The sequence below is a fragment of the Vespula pensylvanica genome, chromosome 5 (genome assembly GCF_014466175.1).
Source record: "Vespula pensylvanica isolate Volc-1 chromosome 5, ASM1446617v1, whole genome shotgun sequence".
NCBI classification, from domain to species: domain Eukaryota; kingdom Metazoa; phylum Arthropoda; class Insecta; order Hymenoptera; family Vespidae; genus Vespula; species Vespula pensylvanica.
In genome coordinates this window covers 532,146-555,543 of record NC_057689.1, presented here as the reverse complement: position 1 = coordinate 555,543, position 23,398 = coordinate 532,146, and the positions used below count along the sequence as shown (strand labels likewise).

The 23,398-nt window shown below is 44.1% G+C and overlaps 1 protein-coding gene across 7 annotated transcripts in view; it reads left to right on the top strand.

The window, feature by feature from the left end:
* The window catches only part of LOC122629687 (low affinity immunoglobulin epsilon Fc receptor-like), a 69,012-nt gene that overhangs the window by 21,013 nt on the left and 24,601 nt on the right, over positions 1 to 23,398 (top strand). For 3 of the 7 annotated variants that reach the window (XM_043813405.1, XM_043813404.1, XM_043813403.1), the window contains 2 exons: positions 12,785 to 12,883; positions 13,062 to 13,283. In XM_043813405.1, the coding sequence (XP_043669340.1) occupies positions 12,799 to 12,883; positions 13,062 to 13,283 (307 nt within the window). In that variant the 5' untranslated portion in view covers positions 12,785 to 12,798. Of the gene's footprint in view, positions 1 to 12,784; positions 12,884 to 13,038; positions 13,284 to 23,398 lie in introns of those variants that run through there. The other 4 variants (XM_043813407.1, XM_043813406.1, XM_043813408.1 and 1 more) reach the window with 2 other exon arrangements.

Sequence of the window (23,398 nt, the reverse complement as noted above, 5' to 3'; positions counted from 1 at the left end):
AGCGCGCAAAATGACGATACGAATAAGCGTAATAGGCGGGTGGCCGCTGGCGTAAGAACATAATCGCGGTTATGCCCTGAAAACGTCTCTCGCGCGATCCGTTTGCGAATCCGAGTCTTTCCTCTTAATGCGCGACGTGCAAAAAAATCGGGGAAAGGGCTCGGGATTTCGATGCTTCTTTTGTTCGTAGAAAACGACGATATTATCGCGACGCTAATACCTCACATTTACTTCCCTTCTCGTCTCGTCTCGTCTCGGCTCGGCTCCGTTCAAACGATCCGTCATTTTGCGAGCGTTGCAACTTCTTCCTCGTCGTAGTCTCGAACGAAATAAGCGCGCTCAGTTCCTCGCGAATATCCAAGCTCGACGTAGACAACCGCGTCGTACGATCGTGATCACGACGTTTCTCTTCGTTAGAAACACCAATCAAAAGTAGATACCCAACGAATAATTATCGTTGAAATTTCCTATTCTTTATCTATCTCTTTGTTCTCTCTCAACCTCCATCGATTTATCGGCAATTACTCGTTTTATTATCGTTCGAACGATCAACGAGAAAAAAGAAGAGAGAGAGAGAGAGAAATAAAACGAAGAACGGATCGAAATAAGACGTATCTTACGGTGGTATTCGCCCATAAAGATACTATTATTTAAGACGGATGTGTATGCATATATTCCACGGGCCAGATTTACATAACGATCGAGTACGTTCTCGAATATATAACGTACCTTTTACAGCTCGGCTTCTCTCTTTTACATCATCTTTCTCATTTATCGCATTTCGCGTTTAAGGCGTAGCGTTTAAGGCTACATCCTTCTTACGCCTTTGTCCCAAACCATCATACGATTTTTAATATCGTCGATTATCGATCAAACATTTGTTTTTCTCTTCTTCTTCTTCTTTTCTAATTTATTCATATGTCCCGAAAGGAAAGTTATTAGCACGAGAGACCGACGCGTTAGCGAGGTTTCGTGAAATAAAAATCCATATAGAAGAGTTCTCGAGACTCTCAAAATCGAGCTTTCTAACCGAGAACGTTGTTGTAACCTCGTAACGTCGATTGCGAAAGCAATCGCTCTCCGCGATACGCCTACTTTTATCGCGTTAGAATTTTTTTTCTTTTCTTTCCTCTTTTTTTTTTTTTTTTTTAATTTCACCATTACGAAATTAAGTCGTTTTGCAGAAACGTCAATTATCGGCACTGGCATTGTCGCTAATTAACGAGAGAGAAATCCTTACAAACGTTTTCCCTTGTGCAGAGAACTCGGATAACCGAACCGAATTATTGATTATAGTACTTATTTACTTACTTACTTACTTACTTACTTACGTAGTAACTACCTGCCACGTACGACTAATTAAACGTAACTTCTTTTTTTTAGTCTACGTCGTTTGCAACCTTAAAAAACAATAAAAAAATAATAAAAGCGAAGAAGAAAGAAAATAAGCGGAAGAAAGGAAGCTTGCCGTGCACCTTTTCTTACGCGAAAGTTTTCGATTATTTGTTTTCTCGCAAAGTTTCGTAAAAAACTATGCAAAGTATATTCTCTTTTACGTAGTTAAGCGATAACACGAGTTATTCGTATAAAACGAAAGGACGTTAGAGAGTGCAGAGAGCCATACGGCGTCGGCATCGATTATATTCAACATTTTCAACAAAGTTTTCTCTACGATAGAGAGTATCGGTCGCGTCGCTCCTGTAACTTCGTTAAATGTCACTCAACTCGATGGAGAACGTTGGGGATTACATTTGCAATATATTCGATTAAATATCGATAGAGCTTGAAGAGAGGCGTCCGAGATCGATCGATCGCGAGAGGATAGGCAATCGTTGCCGAAAGATCCGAGTGGACGAGCTTCCGATCGGATCAAGAACATAATAGACGTAGGAGTTGGGTTATACCCGATCCTACGAGTTTCCTTCGGAAAGGTAAATCTTGACTTCGGCTGGGTAAACAGGTGCATTCGATCAGGATATTAGCTTTCACGAGAGATCGGCAAAGTTCATTCTCCGACCGGTTTTCTTCTCGACCGCGACGTGTCGATTAGTAGATATATGTATATATATATATATATATATATATATATATATATATATATATATATACATATGCACACACATATCTACTAGAGAAAGACATAGAAAGTTTATTTATCTCTTTTCTACGTGTCGTGTCATAAGCGCTTAACGACACCTGCTTCCTATCCGGTCACGTTGTTTCTCCATTCGGTACCTGATATACATACAAAAAAAAAAAGTGTATACGTAGAAAAAATACCAATGAAAAATTAATTAGATAATCGACCGAGGGTCGTTTATCCGGTCGATTCGACGCGCGTGCGTATCCACCTTCCGCACGCATACGATTAAATAATACCGGAAAGAAAAGCGGTAAAAGTGGTCGGTACTGCGAGAGCTCTTCTACCTCCTTGCGATCTACTGTCCTGGTAGCGAACACCTGTTCGCGCACCTGAATCACCTGGATCGTGCCTTTATCTGCGCACAAAGAGTAAGCGAACCTCTTTGCCTGCCTTACCGCTCTGGTATAGGAGGAGACGTTTTGTTTTAACCCTTTCAAAGCTATGGCTTCCTCTTCTAACAATGAACTAAACCGGTCGTTTTCAAACCATTAGAGAAACTCGTCGCTACGAGTAAGTTTGTCTATCGGAGGATGTAATTAAAATTTAATTTAAATCGTCGCCACGAGAAAATACAATTATTCAACGAACGAACGAACCGTGCGAACGTACGTCGTACGTACGTACGTACGTACGCGCGAAAGTTGGCTTTTCGTTACACAGTTGGCTTTTTTATTTTTCTTTTTTTTTCTTTTTTCTTTTCTCTTTTTTTTTTTTATCGTTTTTATAATAATACCGTCCTTTTGATTCATTTGGTATTCATAAAAGTCGGACGTCTCGTAGATAACTATTTTATATTCGCGTTATATCGATAAAAGGGTGAATAAGAGAACGGCGATAGCAACGACGATATTAATAATTATTACTATAATAATAGTAACGACGACGTAGACGATCGCGCGGGTACCGTTACACGATAGAGGGAAAGACGCTCGGGCAATTTCGAACCGATCGAACTCTCGTAATCGTGATAATTCGATCGCCTTGACCTTTCGCAGGCGCACGTAGTATTTTCTAAATCGGCCGACGTGATTCTCTTCTGAATATTTATGAGATCGGATGCGACGACGAAGGATTTATCGTATTAAAATGCGATAGAGTAATCCAAATTTGGTATGCATGCCGTATACCGTTGGCTCTCTCTCGAAGGCCAACGTAATTGTTTAAATTAACGTAAAATTTCTTGTAAAGCCGCGAACAAAAAGAGCGATTCTTCGTACCTTTTGTCTCGCTCGACTTCTTAATAATCCCGCACGTAATTACGCGTGCGGAGAGCGCGAAAAGTTAAAGAGAGAGAGAGAGAGAGAGAGAGAGAGAGAGAGAGAGTGGAGGACTGACGCGACCAACGGGAAATTATTCAAAGCGTCGAGAGTGTCCCGCGCTGCTTGGACGAGTCACCGCGTAATTAGCATAACGATGGTATAAATGTGAAATTACGCGGGTCGTCTCTGATTTTAGGTGAAATTTCCGAGTGACCATGACGGTGTATCGCGTTCGCGTAGGGATCCCGATTAAAAGGTAAATTGCGTCTATTGTGCGGGAACTGCGTCGGCGAGAGACGGACAATGGGGAAAACGGGAGGACCGTGGACGTAATCGACCGATTTGATGATATCGTTGAAGCAACGATCGATCTTGCGTGTCTCTTGGTCGTTATCTAAGCGACGGCTCGGATGCAACGAGAGCGTCGAGTAGAAATCGCGAGGAGGATCGCGGAGGAGGAGGAGGAGGAGGAGGAGAAGGAGGAAGAGGAGGAGGAGGAGGTGGTGCTAGGCGATGGAGGAGGAAATAGGAGTGGGATGCATCGTGAACTCCAACGTGCATAATGCTACACCTTGGCTCTTGGCAGGTGTGTAACATCCTGCCTCGTCTGCTACCCTGCTCGCCCACGCTCGTGGAATTTACCTGAAAAGGAAATCTCGGTCGTGCCGTGTGGCTCCTTTACCTGTTGGAGAGGTCACCCAGCCGTTATCTCCTCCGTCCACCTCCATCTCCTCTTCGTGCTCCTCTTCGTCCAGATCTCTGTAGCGACGACGACTTTCCTCCGTACCATGCGCGCACTTTGTCGCAGCACCTCCTCCAACGGTGAGAACGCGTGCGCACGCTCGCTTCCTCCTTCTTCTTCTCCTCGTCCTCCTCCTCCTCCTCCTCTTCTTCCTCTTCCTCCTTCGCTTCCTCCTACTATCTTATGTTCTCCCGTCGACTCGCAGTCGTGGAAATCATCTAGACGACTCGTTCGACGTCGCTCTAGCACGCAGATGTCCAGATAATTTTCTCGGTAGACTTTCCTCGTGGAAACGAAGATAGATAGACAAAGAGAGAGAGAGAAATACAGAATAGAACTTGGACTTTTATCTATCGTTCGCCAGGTGTGTTCTCGAGTAAAATCTCGATCGAAAGCGTTTCCAACTCCTTTCCTAATTAGTAGGTACCCGCGGTAGGTTTTCGATGGACTCTTGCAGAATACGCGAGAACGCACGATCGGTCCTTGATACACACACACACGAATATACCACCTAGCGTATCTTCGTGCAACGCGTTTTCTATTTCTTTTCTCTTAAAAGGAAGACGAGTAATACGTAGTAGCGTGTAGGGACTCCGTGCATGACTCATACGAATCGACGAAAGAAAGCAAAAAGACTAGGAAAGGATCTCTTTGGTCGAAAGTGGGAGGTGTGGGCGTTGAGCCAGGTAGAAGGCTGCACCTCTGAATCCCAGGCGAGCAGCAGCGAAAGGAGTGGCTTCTCTTACGAACCTGTCTCCGGCCACGCAACGACATATTTGCGCTTTGGCTGATATCGTTTTTTATTTCTTCTGTTATCGTTTCCCCCCCCCCCTCTCTCTCTCTTTTTTCTTTTTTTTTGTTATGTTTTTTCTTATCAGAGATACACTCGACGTTCCTAGATATTTACGTTAAATCGGGGAGATGTTAGGCTCGATTACTGATCGACCGATAGAGAGACAGAGACAGGGAGAGACAGGGAGAAAGAGAGAGAAGGGGGAAGGAGAATATTAACGAGTTCGTTAATGAGACCCAAGACGCGATTAGACGGCGAACATGGCTTAGGGGAAATCATGCAAGTCTTGTCAACGGGAGCAAACGCGTCCCGTTCGAAGGGTGTTGTTCCAACGGGAGTAGAATTTGCTTGCGTTCGACACCACGAGGACGCCTGCGTGATGAAATTGGAGACGTCGCGGTGCCTAGAAGAGACGTACGCAGGTGCTAAACTTCGCACGTCGCGACGATCGACGTGCGCGGAGTCGCTGGTTATTGATATCGCGCTATCAGGAGAGGATGATAGCGTCGAGGATCGTTCACGGGCTTACGCACCAAGAAAAACCTGTTTGAGGTCGAATAAACCTAACGAGATATTTGTTAGTCGGGCCGTTTAGAATCTTACGTTCCTTTTCATCGATCGTTCTTCGTTTCTCGGGAATTTCCTTTGTCCTCATTCACACACACACGCACACTCTATCTTTCTCTCTCTCTCTCTCTCTCTCTCTCTCTCTCTCTCTCTCTCTCTCTCTCTCTGTTCCGTTTGTCTGGCCCGGTTGAAACTATTCTACTTGGAATTCGCGAAAGTCTCTTTGGTTTTCCTCTCACCTTTAATTAACGAACGAGCTACTCGTCGAATCTCTGACACGAAGTAACGACCAGAGTACCTTCGTTCCTCTGCGAGCAAAATTTCTGCTATCCTGAACCTCTACCTTGTCTTGTACTTCTTAGACGTAATTTTAACTTTGTCACTTTACACGTTACGTCGTACGTTAGCGTTTGATATTAACGGGTTTCCGTTAATGGTGTTCGTCGATCCTGAGGTGGTTGGTTATACTACCAGAGAAAAGGAGACCGAACTAATCCCTGGTAAAGACACATGCGGGAATTGCTACGTTCTTGGCAGGGAAATTCAAGCTAGACCAAACTTATCCCAAGGATGGTATCGATCAGGTGGTTAATTAAGTGCCAAGGAGATTTCCTAGGATCTTTCGTCCTGATCCTTCCAGATTTCCATGACTCCTTACGAGTTTGTTCGCACCTGATCGACCACCGAATCTCCGAGTATCTTCTTTCCAAGAGAAGAAACGAGAGAGCTGATCTAAAAGAGTCGAAAGAGAAAGACATGGGGAGGAGGAGGGGGGGAGCAATAGAAGAGAGATAGTTAAGCTGCCCAGTATTCGGACCGAAGCGTTGTGTTTCCGTAAATCAACAGGTGGCTTTTCCAACGAGCAATATCGTACGCTAAAAGATCTCTATCGCGTTCGGGTTCTTACGGAAGTCCGTTTAAGACAACGTATTAAAATCCAATTCAACTTTATAATAAAGCAACGGCGGCTAATTAATATCCAGGAAATCGGTCGAATTTAATAAGCAAGAAAGGTTCCTTTCTTCTCTCGCGAGACGGAGAGAGATCGGTCCTCGCAAAAGTCGTCGTATTTATTCATTGTTCTCTTTCTTCGTTTAAAAGAATTCATAGCCGGCGTAAAAGTTTGTAGTTTTTTCTGTCCTCGTCGGTCGCGATGTTCTTCGCTTGAATTTCATTGTTCTCGCTCGGCCAACTTTCCTTTATAAAGTACCGCTTATTTATTCATAAGATTTTATAATTTAATTAGTCCACGTTCCAAGTAGGAAAAGGTGGTGGTGTGGTGATGATGGTGTGGTGATGGTGGTCGTGGTGGTGGTGGGTCGGTAGGCATGACTCGAGCGGAACGATGAAACGAAATATCGGACGTCGCCGTACTTGCTGCTTCATTATTTCCTTTACACGAGCGAGAGAAGCCGTATTAAATTCGCGTATTAAAATTCTCTCCTATTCGAATGCTCGGAGTGACGCTTTGAAAGATATCTTTTCGAATTTAACGATCGCTATTTTCCGACTCGATGAGTTTTTTTTTTTTTTTTTTTTTTTAATCCGACGCGGCAAAAAGCCCTGAAATCGTTCGAACGATACTTTGCGTCTTTGTTCGATATTTATTTCGACAAATCGTAGACGGGAAAAACGCGTTATCTCCGTCCCCGTCTCAATCATTTTCGAACAAGTTATTCGTAGGGGATTCTTCGAAGGCATCTGGTACAAATAAGGAATATGGTCTGAAAAGAACTACCCCCGAGGGTTGAAAGCATTCTAGAGGTGGCACGATATACGAGAGGCGGATTTGTACTTTTCCTTTATTTCTCTCTCTCTCTCTCCCTCTCACTTTCTTTCAACGATATCTCTTCCCATCACATTTTTTCCTCGGCGCATCGAAGAAACTCGTTTCTTTCGCTCGAGCGAGATTCTAAGTAAAGAATGTAAGAAAGAATGTAAGCGAAAGAGAAACAAAAAGCGAGAGAGAGAGAGAGAGAGAGAAAGAGAGAGAACGAAGGAAGAAGTAAACAAGGAAAGAAAGAGATAGAAATATAAGAGAAATCCGTATCTCGAGAAAATCGAAGTAGTCGTTCGTTATTGGAATTAGAGAGAAGAAAGCAAATGCAAATGTTGAAACGTAGGTACGGTTTAAACGAGGAAAGAAAGAGTAGAAGAAAACGATGGGAAAGAAATCACGGTGAGTAAGAAAAATGCTCGGAAGCCGGCTCGGACGACGCCGGTGATAAGACCGAGAAAGGAAAATTAAGAGTGGAAACACTCGGGAGAAAAGAAGAGTCGGTGCGCACCGTCTTGTAGCGTTCAAGCGCGCTTCGTCTTGGTACTCTCTTACGGAAAGGATGGGTTCAACTTTCATCTCGGCCTTTTCCTCATTTTTCTTTCTTTCCGTCTCTCTCTCGCGCGCACAGGTACAGACATACGTTCTCTCTCTCTCTCTCTTTCTCTTTCTCTCTTTCCTCCCATCTCTCCGAACGCGAAAAAGAAGGTGCGGACAGTCGACGTGGCATCGTTAATATCTCTTAATATCATCTTTGGTGAAAAAGAGGTACAACTCGCGAACGATTCTTAGTTTCGGAAAACCATCTCGGCGATGAAGTATGCACGGTATTTACGATGTGTGCGAGAGATAACTATGCAAGTTTTAACGAGCTGCTATAATTTTGCATGTCGGTGAAAGATGAAGGAGAGAAAAAGAGAGAGAGAGAGAGAGAGAGAGAGAGAGAGAGAGAGAGAAGGAAATCGCTGCTGGTAGGAGAGTAGCATTGATTCTTAGTTTAATCTTTAGAGAGCTACTTAGCGCGGAAGTTGGTTCCATCGGGTACTTTCGAGCGGAAGCTTTTCCTTACTTTACTTTGGATCCTTGTGACAAAGAGCCCTAATTATCGACCGTACTTACATACATAGGACAAGTTTGGATAGGAAATTTGTTCTACAAATCTTTTCTGTCCTGCCGGTCTTCCACCTTCTTTTCTCATATCCAAAGCGAATATTTTGTAGGACATAGAAGGAACGCGTCGTCCATTTGCGATATCACTAAAGTAGAAAGCGACTTGAAAAAGCATTCGATAAAACGGACCGTGAAAATTCTTCCATCTTTTATTTCCTCCGACGAGGGGAAGGATCGGGAGGGAGAGAGAAGGAGGTTTGACGCGAGGTGTTCGCTGACGCTTTAAATTTTAATTGCAACGCTTCTACGAGTTATCCGAAAGAAGGACGTCGTCGACGACGACGACGACTGCGGTGGTATTCTCCGTAGGTCGTCGATGCGAGGAAGAGACGACCCAGGAATATATTTTCGAGCGGCTGAGCGTGAAACGAGCTTCGGCCAAGTCTTCCTCCTTCTGCTCCTCCTCCTCCTTCCGCGCCATCTTTCCTTCCTCTTTCGCGAACGTTATAGGTGCGGAGAGTGATCGATAGAGGTTCGAGAGATCCTTCGAAAAGAAAAGAGAGAAAGACAAAGAGAAGAGAGTCGCAAGGTGCGAGAATATAGCAAGTATATGGTAGTAGAAGGAACCCAGGAGGATATGCGTTCACGTATACAGGATCTCTTGGGAGATGATCCTTCTCAAGGACGATACTCGGACGATATTTATCCTTCGGAGAAAATGGGGGGACATTTACGTCGCGCGCGTCTAAAAATTTTCTTTTCGGAGTACTCGAAAGCACGAGAAAGAAGGATAAGCCTCGGAGAGCTTGCGAGAGAGAAAAAGATATCTATGGTTGAGCTCGAGGAAAAGGAGAGATGTCCATTGGTTGGACGCAGGTTCTCCTTTCCTTTCTCTCCTCCTCCTCCTCCTCCTCCTCCTCCTCCTCCATGTCGACCGGCGCGCGTTCGCTCGTGAAATAAACGCATTCGAGAGAAGTAGTCCTCTCGCGCGTCGAGGGGATTTTTCGAAAAATACAACGAAATCATCCGCGAAGGATTTCCTTTCTAGCCAAGATCTCTCTCTCTCTCTCTCTCTCTCTCCTTTTCTATCTTTATGTCTACCTCTACCTCTACCTCTATCTCTATCTCTATATCTATCTCTCTGCCCCTCACACCCGATCTCTCGGGTCAACCTCGAAAAATATGATTCGGCTTCCACGAATCTCGGGGATTTTCCGCGAACGACGTTCCTCATATCTCTCTTGAACGATATTACTTTTTATTCTTGCGCGTTCAACGATCGGCAAAGATATCTTTTTACTCCGTATCCTCCTTCTCCTTCCATTCTTCGACGATTACTTTCAATTACGAGACGTAAAGAGACGCGCTTGTGTATCCTCCAGGGGAAAACTGGAAACTAATATCGTTGATCAAAGTTTATCCTTCCTCGTTGCTATTTTCTCTTTTTACGACGGAAAGACGAGATAACTGAAAAGAAAATTTCTTGTCGTCTTATCTTGAAAATCGGTGAAATTTCGCGGAAGAAAATAGCTTTTGTCGGTTCCCGAAGAATGTACGGCAAACTTTTTATGCGTTAACACGCATCCGTCCTCGCTTCTACGTTCCAAGAGTGTAATATTATATCCGGTAAACCTTAGATACCAAGTGGTACATAGGTAGCTGCCTATAAAACGCGCGTTTGTTCATAATACGAGATCAAACGGATACGTCTACGATGAAAGGCTCTTTCTCTCTTTGCTAAATTTTCGAGCACAGCTGCTTGTTTGTCTTTACTTTACAGAATTTGGACGGATATTTCATTTTCGCGAAATTCATCGCATCGCCGCTTTTGGCATCCTTCTCTTTCTCCATCTTTCGAAAGGGTATAGCCGGGGAAAGAGGAGGTAAGCTAATTGTAAAACGAGTTTCCGCACGAAATATGAAATACCAGCCGTACGTACCTCACGAAGAAAACTCGCGGAATTTAACCGGCCGAACAAAGTGGAAAATAGATCTTACGAGTAAGAGATGGGTAGGGATGGTAAAAGGGTTAATTCACGGGGTCAGATTGCGGTTTGCGTCACGCTTGTTTCCTAAATCCCACGATACGATCCAAAGGGATCAAACAGATTCGTTTTACCTCTATCTCTTCTTCCCTCCTCTCTCCGCCCTCTCTCTCTCTCTCTCTCTCTCTCTCTCTCCTCCTTTTGGAAACGTGCGACGGACACCGAGCTCTCGTAATGTATGTATGTGGAGCGTGCGGTTTGTTAAATCGAGTCAAATCGCCGAATTCGCTCGAAATCCGAAAGGGACGCGTTTTACTGGTCCTATATACCATACGAGTATACTCGTACGGTTATCCCGCTGCTACTCGCTTTATTTTTTTCATTTATTTCACCGGCGAGCCGGGAAAAGGTTGGAAACTCGAGAACGACCTTTTCATAGAGAGGTTTTTCCGTTTCAATAATTCACAAAACAAAACAAAAAAAATCCACGGCGAACGTACTTATTTACTCGCGTATAAGTCGAGACAATAATTTACGTTCTACGAAGCTTTTACTTGCGTTACCAACGTAATCATCGTTGAGTAGATTAGCAAACGGTAGAAACGGAGAAGAAAGGCAGAAAGATAATCCGAGTATCAGCGTTAGGTGAAAATGAGCTCGAACGTTAACGTTGTATCGTACACGCCTATTAGTTTTGTCTTCTTAGCGCGTAAAGTCTGAGGAGAGAGAGAGAGAGAGAGAGAGAGAGAGAGAGAGAGAGAGAGAGAGAGAGAGAAAGAGGATGCTGGTGTTTGTCAGTCTTCCGGCAGACTTAAAGGAGCCATTTCTTCGAGTCGACGCGTATCTTCTATTCCGACGAGCGTTTTCGCGGCAAGCCAAACGCGGAAACTCGTGCCGGCTTATGGGAGCATCGTTCAAATCTTACCACCAGTTTCCATGGATATTATCTGTAGCTAAAACCGAGGAAAGTTTGCTATCTCTCTCTCTCTCTCTCTCGTTCTCTCTCGTTCTCGCTGCAAAGCGACGGCGTTTTAGCCGTGAAATTAACGGGACTTTGCGGCAGTAAGCTCTCTCTACCGGCATTCGCGTTACGCATGGATACGGTACGCGGCAAACTTTGGTTAAGTTTTATAGACGATCGAGTGTTACTCGAACGGGAGAAAAGAGGGTTTGGAAAAAGACGTACGTTATGGAAAGGAACGCGTTCGTGACCGATCGTTTGAGCGCACCTGTCACCGGGGGTAGTAATAGTAGACGCATCGAGAGGGATAAAGGCGCGAGAACGGATCGCGTTTGTTTTATTCCGTCTAGTAGTAAGCTCCGAAAGACGAGACACCTACCTCGAGGGAGAACGGTTAGTTAGAGTTTCGACTTTGGTAGGTAATGTACGTCAGCGATGGTAAAGCGTAGAAAGGGGTCGTACTTTTGTAAAACGCAAACTAGCATAATTTTGAATTTAAACTGTATCTAATCGAGTTTAGTCGGAGAAACTATTCGGGAGTCGCGAGAACGCGAGGGAAAAGCAATTGCGATGCAAAATAGATAGCAGTCGATTAGTCCAACTACCCCCCATTACCGGATATCCGTATCCTCGAGCCTCTTTAGTTCAGTCAAGTTTTCTCCCAGAGTTTCTCTCCGGCGATTTGCAAAATTTCCCTGTCCTCTCTCTACCTAGCCCTGCCCCTTTCTAATTCGTTCTCGGTAATACATCCGACAGCTGTCGCGAAGAATAAACGCGAACGGGACAATAACGCGTTTGTGAAAACGCGTATTGCACAGGGCAGAGGGGATAGGGAGAATAATCGAGGTCAATAATCGACGAGTTCGCGTCGATAGGGGGTTTCTCTCTGATTCCTGACAGCGTCAGAGCTCGGCTTTAACGTTCGACAAGTTGTCAATGACGTGAAGGCCATTATAACGATCGATTACCATGGAGGAGCTCGATGATTGCTAGGCTGCTCGCGTATGGCCTGCTAATACCAACGTCCGTTCGCGCGAATTCGATCAGAGGGCGAGAGAACGGATACTGCTTCGAACGCGGAGGATTTCGGGGGATGAGAAAGCTCCACCACCCTCCTCCGACTAGAATATCGTCGAGAGAGTATCGCTCGTGAGAGTATCGCTCGTGAGAGTATCGCTCGCGTGAGAGTATCGCCGAAAGCGGAGAATATCTACGTAGCCGGTAATACGATTTTACGAGTTCGATCGATGTCGGACGTTTCTTCGATACGAAAGATAAAAGTCGAATATTCTCATTACGCCCGTCCAAAGGGGAACAATCTTCTAACCCCTCCAAGTCGTAGGACGCGCGATCGTTCGATCCAGACGCATCGGCGGAACGATCAAGAAATTGGCAAAATTCGAGATCGAACTAACCTTTAAACGCTTTCTTTATATTTCTGTTACAGTCGAACGTATTACGATGGACCATTCCTGGTTCGCGGTGTACCTGACTCTCGGTTGTCTCGTCGTTGGAGTTCTCCCACAGTATAGAGAGAAAAATACCAGTAAGTACTAAGAGAGTTACGAAATTGCGTCGCCGATCGTCGATCGCCGATTTGTATCGGTCTTCTTCGTAAACTCGCAAATTTCAATTATTTATTAAGCTATCTCTCCCTCCTCTCTCTCTCTCTCTCTCTCTCTTTCTCTTTCTCTCTCGAAGATAGTTCGTTCTATCGTTCGAAGGAGAAGAAATAGAAGAAAAAGAAGAGGATGTGGATAAGCGTCGCGCGCGATACAAGGAGAAATTTAATTCCAAGTTGAAGTCGCGTTTGAATGTGGAAGTGTGCGCTGCGCGAGGCAAAAAGGAAATAACGAGGTCGATCGAGCCAAGTGCTTTTCCACGGCGCGACGTGCGATGCCTCGAAAGCCCGGTTATGCCGTTGTTGCACCGAAGGGATATAATAGGTAATCTCCGTGCGACAGTGATTAAAGTAGAATGGATACGTCGAGCTTTTATTTTCTCCGCGGATAGAGTTTATCTCGTTTCTATCTATCTATCTATCTATCTATCTATCTATCTATCTATCTATCTATCTATCTATCTCTTTTTTTCCTTCGTTTGCCCGACGATAGAAAATTTTCCACTCCGATCGATATTTCGATCGATGGAAATTGAAAGTTTATTAAAACGGCAACGTAGTTAGACGGTGGATATTATATCGTGGATATCGTGGAACTTCCAACGATAACTGTGACTGTGTATAGCGGCAAATACAAGCTCTTACGACGAGGTAATTTCAAAGTATGGGTAACGTCGACGCGCGATACTCGCTTATCCCATTTTTATTTAGAATATTCTTCGAGATCGATCTTTTACGTGAAATACGAAGCTTCCAACGGATGGCTCCTTTCGAGCGATCGTCGAAGGATCGCGTGACTTTATACGGGACTTTATATTTTATACGATGGTACGCGATCGGCAAACCGACGAAGGTTCTCTCTTATTTGCCTATTCGACGATGAGAAAAAGCTGCGAAAAGAGGAGGAAGAAGGAAGAAGTAGTAAGTATCGAGGTCGTGCTCGATAACAAGGACTCGTCGGTACAACGAGCGGGAAATCGTTTCCATCAAGGCATTAAATCCTTGAAATAAGCTTTGAGGGAGAAAGAGAGAAAGAAAGAACACGACGCGCGGATAAAGAGAAGGAGAGAAGGAGGAGGAGGAGGGAGGAAATCGTTTGATACTCGCGGTCACGTAGCTGTCATCTCCCGTGCGAGCCAACTCCCATAAAGGAGTTGCATTTTCCCTCCTCGGCCTCTCTCGTCATAAACGATCTCATTCCCCCCGTACTCTCGCCTAAATTGGATGAGTTTGCACGAAATTAGCTTGGAATTCGATGGGGCCCCCAAAGACAATTAAAGTGGAATCAAAAGTAATTGGAAATTTTCCTATTTTCCTCGTAATTACCTGTGTCGTAACATTTGCCAATATATGTAATTACTTGATTAAGGATGCGGCTATAGCTCGACGATTACTTCGATGTTGAGATAATGAACGTGTTAACGAATCCTTGCAATTAGGAGTAATAAAAAGGGATAGTTTTGTGAGCACGCAGCGGTAAACGTATCGATAGGGAAGGGTAGCATCTGTCGTTCGTCATGCGAGTTCTGCCTACAGCGTTTTAATTGCTAATTATCCCGCATATTTAACGCGAATGCCGGTGAACAATCGCCCGATCATCCCCTGTGTCTCTCTCTCTCTCTCTCTGTCTGTCTCTTTGTCTCTCTCTTTCTCTCTGTCTGTCCTCTTTACAAATTCGTTCGACAAACGCATCGCGATCATTACCAGAGCATCGCTAGAGCCGCACCCTGATTGTAATTTTATCGCCAGCACCCTCATTCTACTCGTTTCCCTCGCAGCTAGTAACCGAGGCGTCCATTATTTTATTTCGTCCTTTGCTCTCGATCGACCGCTCCCTTTTTTCATGCTCTCCTTTTGAAAATTACAGAAAGAAGTATGACGGTGGAAAGGACGGTGAAAAAGAAATGGCAAGAGACATACATATTTCGTGAATCACTTTCGTCTCGTTTCGCATCTCTCTCTTTCTCTCTCGTTTTCTTTTCTTTCTTTATTTATTTATATATTTTTTTTTTTGTTTCCTTTTCATCCTTTTTGTAGCTATCTCTAGCTCTATGCTAATTTACTTTTTCCGAGCTCGAGTCTGTAACGCCATGTCGTATTACGTTTACCGTGTAATATCGCGACTGCACCAACATCTACGCGTACTTTCATATTTTCTTCCCCTCTTTTTATACGCATCCACGCGTACACACACAGAGAGACAGAGAGAGATTCATACTTTTTTCCTTTCTTCTTGGCGCGAACGTAATGCAGCGTCATATTACACAGCTCGTGACAATTGCAACGTTTCCTACTGCGTCGTCACATTGATTCTTTCAAACGTTAATGGGCCATGGAAAATATCCATAGTCGGAACTTTGAAGTTATTCATCGAGCTATAGGAAAAGAGAGAGAGAAAGAGAGAGAGAGAGAGAGAGAGAGAGAGAGAAAGAACGAGATACGAAGGATTACCTCTTATCATCTCATTCGAAAAAGGGATTTAGAAACGTTGGCGCGTTACTAATTAACATATTCATTAGCGGATGCGAGGAATAAAATGGAACGTTGATCGATAAAACGTCGAGAATTGAAAAAATTCGTAACATTTTTTTTATTACGAGCTTCTGCTACGTCGGATTATGCGTATCTATCGAGAGAAGAAAAAAAGAAAAAGAGAATATATCCTCGAATTAATACTTTGAATGGTGGAACGAATAGAAAAAGCGCTTCGCGATTTCGATTAAACGCGTAAGTTAGTATCGTCGGGAGGGGAGTAAAAATGGAGGACGATCTCTCGGCACGCGTTAAAGGGAATTACAATAAGACGGATGAAACGAAAGGGGATGGAAAGGGAGTAAAGGGTATCGCTGTGGAGTATGATAGCGAGAGAAACAGAGAGAGAGAGAGAGAAAGATAGATAGATCCATTTTGTCGCTTACAAACGCCAGGAACAGCGCGATCCACGACGAGAGATTTCGATTTATTCGTGGTATGATTTACGTTACGGCGGTACGGACACGTGTGCTCTTCCTCTCTCTTCCTACTGCACGGCAGTATCAACGGAAAAAAGAAAGAAAAAAAAAGAACGAGCGCACTATTGTTTGTGCATCGAGTGTGTTGGCGCGCGCGCGGGCGCGCACGCGCACGCTTCCTAGCTCTCGCGATCGCTGCATTGTATGCAAATATCGTACGTTGCGCGCCACGGTATCTCGATTTTTCCCTGAAATGGGCTGGACGATATCGTTGCCGTGTTGTTTTCCCGACAGTTTCCCTCCCTCCGGCATCACGCTTCTACCATTTGTATAATTAACATTATGCGCAACTTACGAATCATTACTCATTTCGTTTTCTTTCTTTCTTTATTTTTTTGTTTATTATTAGCTTCTGTCTTTCTTTCTCTCGTTCCGTTTTTCCTTTTCTCTTTTTTTTTTATGTTTCCTTTCCGTTTTTTCTCTCTCTCTCTCTCTCTTCTCATTCCTTCTTATTTACCAACTTTTTCTCCATTCTTCACGTACGTACTCGCCCTTTCGCATCCCTCCTCTTCGTTAGCGTAGTACATTGAGGCAGGGCTCGAGTGTAAAATGTAGTTTGAAAAAACTAGGCGATATTGTTTTTCTTTATATCTGTCTACGTTGAAGTAAACCGAAGACTATTATACTGACGTGTTTCGGAAAAGTTCAAATATATGTACGCACTTTCGTGGAAAACAAGATAAATTTGAGCTTCGTTTAGAAGCAGAACCAAAATTAAGCAAGCGTATTAATTAATCTATTTCCGGAGACTGGATAAATTCGAATTTAACATTCCGATTTCCATAAATATTGTACGAGCTTGTTTGTGTGAGCATAATGCAGTATGTATTCAAATTCTATTTGATTTAAAACGGCGAAAACTTTATACGTACGCGCGCTATATGAAACTTCGAAATGCCCTTTTCTCTCTCTCTCTCTCTCTCTCTTTTTTTTCGAACAAATATTTATTTTATCATTTGTTGTCTGCTAACGCTCGTAGAATAATGCGTGTTAAAGTTCGATGAAACGTTCGAAACTCGTGTCAACGTCGATAGAAAAATCTTTTTCCCTGGAAAATTGGATTGAAGTTTATTCTGCAGGGAAATTACAATGAAGTTTGTCGTCTCGTCTTATGCATTAAGTATATGCCTCTTTACGTTTGAATCTGTCTCGCATGTCGTGCAGTGTCCCTTTGAGAGAGATAGACGGACCTTAGTCCTAATCTCTCTCTCTCTCTCTCTCTTTCTCTCTTTCTCGATGAGGAAGGGAAGCGGAACAACCGGGAAAACACTTCTTTCTGACTCACTTTGGGAAAAGTTTCATGCCAGAAATTTTCTTCGAATGAGAAAGAGAGAAACGTGCGATGGTAGAGGCACGTGGTGGGGCGAAGGGTTGGGTAAAAGGTCGGGTCAAAGGGTCGAACGATCCTCGGAAGTTAGGATAATTGCAGTTAAAGCGGAAAGCTCTCGAGTCTTTCTCTCCTATAAAACGATTTAGACTCGATTTCTTTATCTTCTCGCGAACTCGCGCGTGCCCAGAAAAATGTTCTTCTTTGCTCTTTCTTTGTTTTTTCTTCATCTTTTTCCTTTCCTTCCTGTTCTCCTCTCCTCTCTTCTCTTCTTCTCTTTTTTTTTTAATTCGATCTCTTGCCGATTCTACAATAATAAATTTCATCCGTTTCTTTTCTCTTCGTTTATTTATTCTTCGTCTTCTTTTTTACGTTCTTCATTTTTCCACCCCTCACGGTTGGAGAAGCACTCTCGAAGCATTGCTTTTTTTTCTCTCATTTAACGCTCTCTTCCCTTCCTCCTTTAATTCTTTTTTTCTTCCTCTCCCAGTTTCCGTTTTCCTCGACATTTCGATATCTACGGATAGAGGCCGCGCGGTCGCTTCCAATTACCGCGGAAAAAGCCGCCAATTACGAGACGGAATTTGTTCACCACACCGTTCTAGAGATACCCCGTATGCTCTCGAACGCAAAGATATGCACGACTTCGTCCGAGCCTTTTTATTTTGCAGTCTTCGTTTTCTCTTCTTCTTCTTCTTCTTCTTTTTCATCATCTTCTTTTTACGTCCGTTGAACGATGAAAAAGTTTCGCTCATTTTCTTCCACGATTGCTTATCGTTTCAAGAGGGATAATACAACGTAATATTTGATCGATACGCTTTGGAGGAGGTTCGGAGTCGAAGGCATTTGTTTTGACCTTTTGAAAACCAACGTGCTTTTCTCGTTTATAAGAGATGTCGTATAACCGGTTAGAAAGAACGAAAACCTACTTTCAGACCGCAGCTTTGCTCGTAAATTCGATCAAACGTTTGGCGCATATAAATCCAGTTTATTAATAGTAGGATTAATAGTTTAACGTAAGAGATCGTAACCGATGCGTGCAAAGCGTTAATAATATCGACGAAAAGATCAAACTAATCCAACGAGGTAAACGAATAGAAAAAAAGAGAAAAGGATCAAAAGTATCTTTCGCGGGACACGATGGAGAATCAAAGTTTGGCGTACTTCGATAACCCAGATCCGAGATTTTCCACTGTTCGCTATCGTACCCTGCGGATTAATAAAAAAAAAAAAAAAAAGGAAAAAGGGAAAAGAGAAGGATAAAAAGAAAAAAAAAGGGAAGAGAAAAAAGACAATTTTGTTTCGCTTCGAACGTCGTTCGACATTCGAATCGATGCTTACCGTTCGACGTTGTAACCTCGTGCGACGTTGAAATCTATTTTTCGTCGAAATAGTGATCGTTGAAATCTATTTTTCACGATGAATTTTCAACGTTTCCGTAAAATCTACGAGTCTCGCTGGAATGCGAGACTTTCGAAAGAGAAACAATCCCAACATCGAGCTGCGGTTGGAAAAAGGGCGGAACGGTTGAAGACCTATGCGCGTTGTATATGTACATTAGAACGAATCAACGTGTACCTCGAAGTATCGTAGATCGTATCGTTAAAAAATGGTATGAGAATATTCCAGATATTTTTCTTTTCTTTCGTTATTGATAAATTTTTCATAGGACCATACATCGATTCGTTTTTAAAATAACTCGAAAATCCCATCCGCGAGTACAACGTTAAATTTCCGATCGGACTTTTTCTCTCTCTCTCTCTCTCTCTTTCTTTCTCTCGTTCCTTTTTTATTCCCTGGGACTAGGATAAAATTCATTCGTAAGATAGTACACATGCTTCCGACAAGCTTTCTCTTTTTATTCGATCGGACATTCCTGAGGAAAGCCTGCGCGAGATGCGAGCCGTGCGCGAGACTGGAAAATATTGCGAGGCAGCTTTATCGCTTCTCCGTCTCCGTCTCTCTTTCTCTTTCTTTTTCCTTTTCCTTTTCCTTTTTTTTCCATTTTCCTAGTCTACGAGTCTCTCTCTCTCTCTCTCTTTCTCTTGCTATACGCTGGAGAAGAGGACGAGTACGAGGACGAGGACCGGAAAGTTTGAAAGGAAGACCAATTTTATTAGGAACGACAAGGGGAGTAAGACGCGTGTCCTCCGTCTTTGCTGACAGGAGACGAAGTAAGAACGTGTGTTTCTTATCTCTTTATAAAAGGAAATAGAGATCGAGGGAGAAAATCGGAGAGTTGGCAAACGATCTCGCGATATCCGAAACTCCTTCGGTTAGAGGATGGTTATCTCGCCGAACAGCACCCTTAGCTATCAGCTATTAACATTTATCGTTATCATCGTCATCATCGTCATTATCATTATCATTATCATTATCATTATCATTATCATTATCATTATTATTATTATTGTAGAAAGGCGTTACAAATTTCGAGCGTATCAATGCTCTCCGCTTGAGGGACGTTCAGTCGAACACGTAACATCGATATTTTAATATTTAAAGCTTCCATTAACGTATCAGTCATTGCATTGCAATTGCCTACTGCTCGCTATTATTAACGCTCGATATCGCATGATCCGCTTTTATTCCCTTTCTATTTTTATCTTTTTTAGTAACGAGCATGTTCGATAAAAATTGTGAAATAATTCGGTGGCCAAATTCGAGCGTCTCGTCGAAGATCGATCGACCTGCAATATTCCGGGCGGCGGCTCGTTAAATCGTTTGGCGAAAGGCAGAAGATCGAAGGGCGAGTAAACGGGGAGGGGAGGGAGTGGAGGAGGAGGAGGAGGAGAGGACAACGTTAAAACTTCCCGTCACGATAGAAATTGCGCGCTAATTAAATCCGAATGTCGGTCAGTCAGCTTCTCCCCTCCTCGACCCCTCTCTCCCCCGTTCTCTCGTCTCTTCCTCGCGCGGCTAATTCGTACGTCCGCCACAGGCGAAAGCATTAATGGGACTGTCACTTCGCGTTAGGCATTCGATGCCAAATCGGTGAAGCAGCCCCGTAACTTCCATTTAACGAAGCTTACGTTCAACGCGAAAGGAAAAGTTGCTTAGAGGACGATGACGTGTCGTAATAGTTTGAAAAGGAGGACGCGCTCGTTCGTCTTTCTCCATCCTCTCTTTAATAGCAACCTTCGCGATTTTACACGTGCTCCTCCTTCCAATCGTACGAACGGACCAACGTTCGATTCTCTCCGAGTCCGATAAAAAAGCTTTTCTTCGATAGCCGCTGAATTTATCTAAAAGCTACTATTCTTTCTCTCTTCGTTCGGTTAGGTCGGAGACAAGAAAAGTCCCAGCGGAAGTCCACTGCGACCGAAGATAATTTGTTCGAGGCGTCCGTTTTCTTTCCCTCCCGAACGGCGAACGGGAAAAGAATTCCACGAGAGAAAAAGTTGAACGAGACAGCGACGCTTAATTTTCTACCGTTCCACCGACGGACCATCCCGACGTCCGCGAGTTTCTCTTTTTATCCGCGATCGTGAGACCTATGATACCTTTTCTCCCTTTTTGCTTTGGAATCTTCGTCTAGGATACTTTCGGTACATCTTTATTATACCTATCCGCGTTCGTTCAAACGTTCGATCGTGGAGGTAAAGGGTACCCAAAATAAACCATCTCCGTTAAATTTCAGTGGCAACGAGCGAAACGTGCCTAAGGCACCACCTTTCCTTTCCTTTTTTTTCCTTTCTTATATCCCCCTCCCCTGCCCTCTCTTTCCTCTCTATGTTTACCATTACTTAAGGCACTTTTCCTTCGGACATCGTATCGCGCCTGCGCGAACCCGTGAACGTTTACTTAGGATTCTCTGCAATTTACACTCGACAAACATCAAACAATCGCGCGCGTACACCACCGAGGAAGAATCTTGGAAAGTAGGCAAGCAACCGTAAATATTGATATACTTTCATTTATATCAAGTATCATCCGTCCGCCGGTTCCTCCTTCTCCGCTAAGCCCGAAGGCGTCGTCCGTCGCGTCGTCGAATTAGATATTCTCAAAGTCGGGTACTTTTCTCCGATCGGCCTAATTCTTGGAAACTCTGGGAGAGAGCTGGCTGGGCCGAAATTGGTAAGTCTGTGTTTTTTGCGAATGCGGTCTCGATGAAACTCTCGGGGATAAAGCGTATAGAAAGAGAGAGAAAGAGAGAGAGAGAGAGAGAGAGAGAGAGAAGCGCTAAGATAAGCAAGAGGAGCCTGTTTAGACGAGGAAGCTTCTTTTTTTTTATTTTTTTCCGCTCGACGAGAAGAGAAGAGAAAGAACGATCGAGGATGACGGGCTTACTCTCTCGACTTTTCCCCTTTTCCTTCTCCCTCCTTTGCCACTCGAGAAGCAAAAGCGTCGGAAAACAAACCGGCGAGAGATAGAATGAATTTTTCAACAAGATCCGAGAGAACTCGCGCGGCACTTTTAACGAGCTTTCCTCGGTTCGACGTATCTCCATCGAAACCTCTCGGTAAGCGGCACGTAACTGGGACTCCCGCTAGCTTTGCCCTTCTCGTAGATGAGATTATCGGAGGCTTTTCGATGGATCCATCCAAATAGTTCGGCTCTGTTATGAGGGTCGGCGAAGAAGAACCGATAGATGCATCTCTTTCGCAGTGGACAACTTCTCGCCGCGTGTATGGTGTGTACTCGTTCGGTTTGAGTCTCCCGATCTTTGAATCCTCCTTCTTCCTCTTCCTCTTCGTTCTTATCGTCGTCTTTCGTCGACGTGCTACGGTACGACAACGATCTCGCGAGATTAGAGAAGAGGGATGAAAGGAAAAAGAAAAGAAAAAAAAAAGAAAAGTAATAAAACGTCTCTAGTCGTCGTCGTCGTCGACGTCGTTAACGCTCGCCCCTCGTCCACTTACTTTCCCCCTTCGTTAATTTTTCTTTCCTCGAAACTGTCGGAGGACTTTTTAGGCCCGATAACGAACATCGAAGTAAAGCCAACGTCGTCGTTGTCCCTTTCGAGTCGATTCTCCGTAACCATATCGTTTTCGACGCTGAGACGCTTCGAGATCTTTCTCGTCTCGTCCTCGTCCTCCTCCTTTTCCGTCTCTCCCGACGCGTCTTCGCTGCAATCATTTCGATTCGTCAGATTTTGTTTTTTTTTTTTCGTCGATCGTTCGAAAATCTCTATCGTAGATCATAGGTATACTTATTCGATAGGAAAAACGTCCGTTTGTTCGTCCACCTTCCACCGACGTCGGTCGTGTCCGAACGAACTTTCCTCAGGAGCTGCCGTTCTCTCTCTTCGTATCTTTTCACTTCCGCCGCTATCATCGATCGAATAAGCCCGTACAAATTCTCTTCTTTCCTTTCGTACGTTTCGTCTGCCCTAAACAATTTATTCTTACTTCCTGCGGTCGCTTATTTCCTGCGGACTTACGGTTCCCTCGGCGAAATCGTTTCTTCCTCTTCTTGCCGATCTATCGTCTCTCTCTCTTCCGTCTCGAATTTTTCTAAATTCATCGAAACGACGTTTACGTCGGCTGCGTCGGTCGTTTCTTCGTCCTCGTCCGTCGTTGCGCCTCGTTCCTCGTGCTCAACGACCTTCGGACCTTCTTCGAAAGCTGTCTCGAAGAAATCCTTCGGTTCCGCTGCTTCCTCCTCCGTCGTTGGAACGCTTTGCTCCTTGTCTTCTATGTCCTTCAAGGATATTTCGTGCTTCAATTGCTCGACTATTAGATCCAAACTCATCTTCGCCTGCACGCTCGCGCTCTCCGTCGAATTCTTTTGCACAGCTTCCCGTTTTTCCGGATCGGCCTCGGTCTCGTTGTTCTCGTTGTCTTCTGGTCTGAAAAGCGGAAGCAACGAGGTACGCCTAATCATTTCCGATCGTCCGCCTTTTCGAGAGAACGGGAACACTTCGAATCGCTCCTAACGAATAGTTTTGACGGTTTAAATAAAGTCGCTTCGTAATCAAAACCAATCACTTTTTCGCGTTCGTTAAGAGTCGAGCGATATTTAATCTCCTAAACGGTACTCTATCGAGGCGTCCGATCGATATAGTCGCCCGACCTGGAACTCTCGATCGAAATCCTCTGCGATATCGGAAATATGGTCGATCGTTCGACGTACTTGCATTTTCGAGGACACTTCGATCCC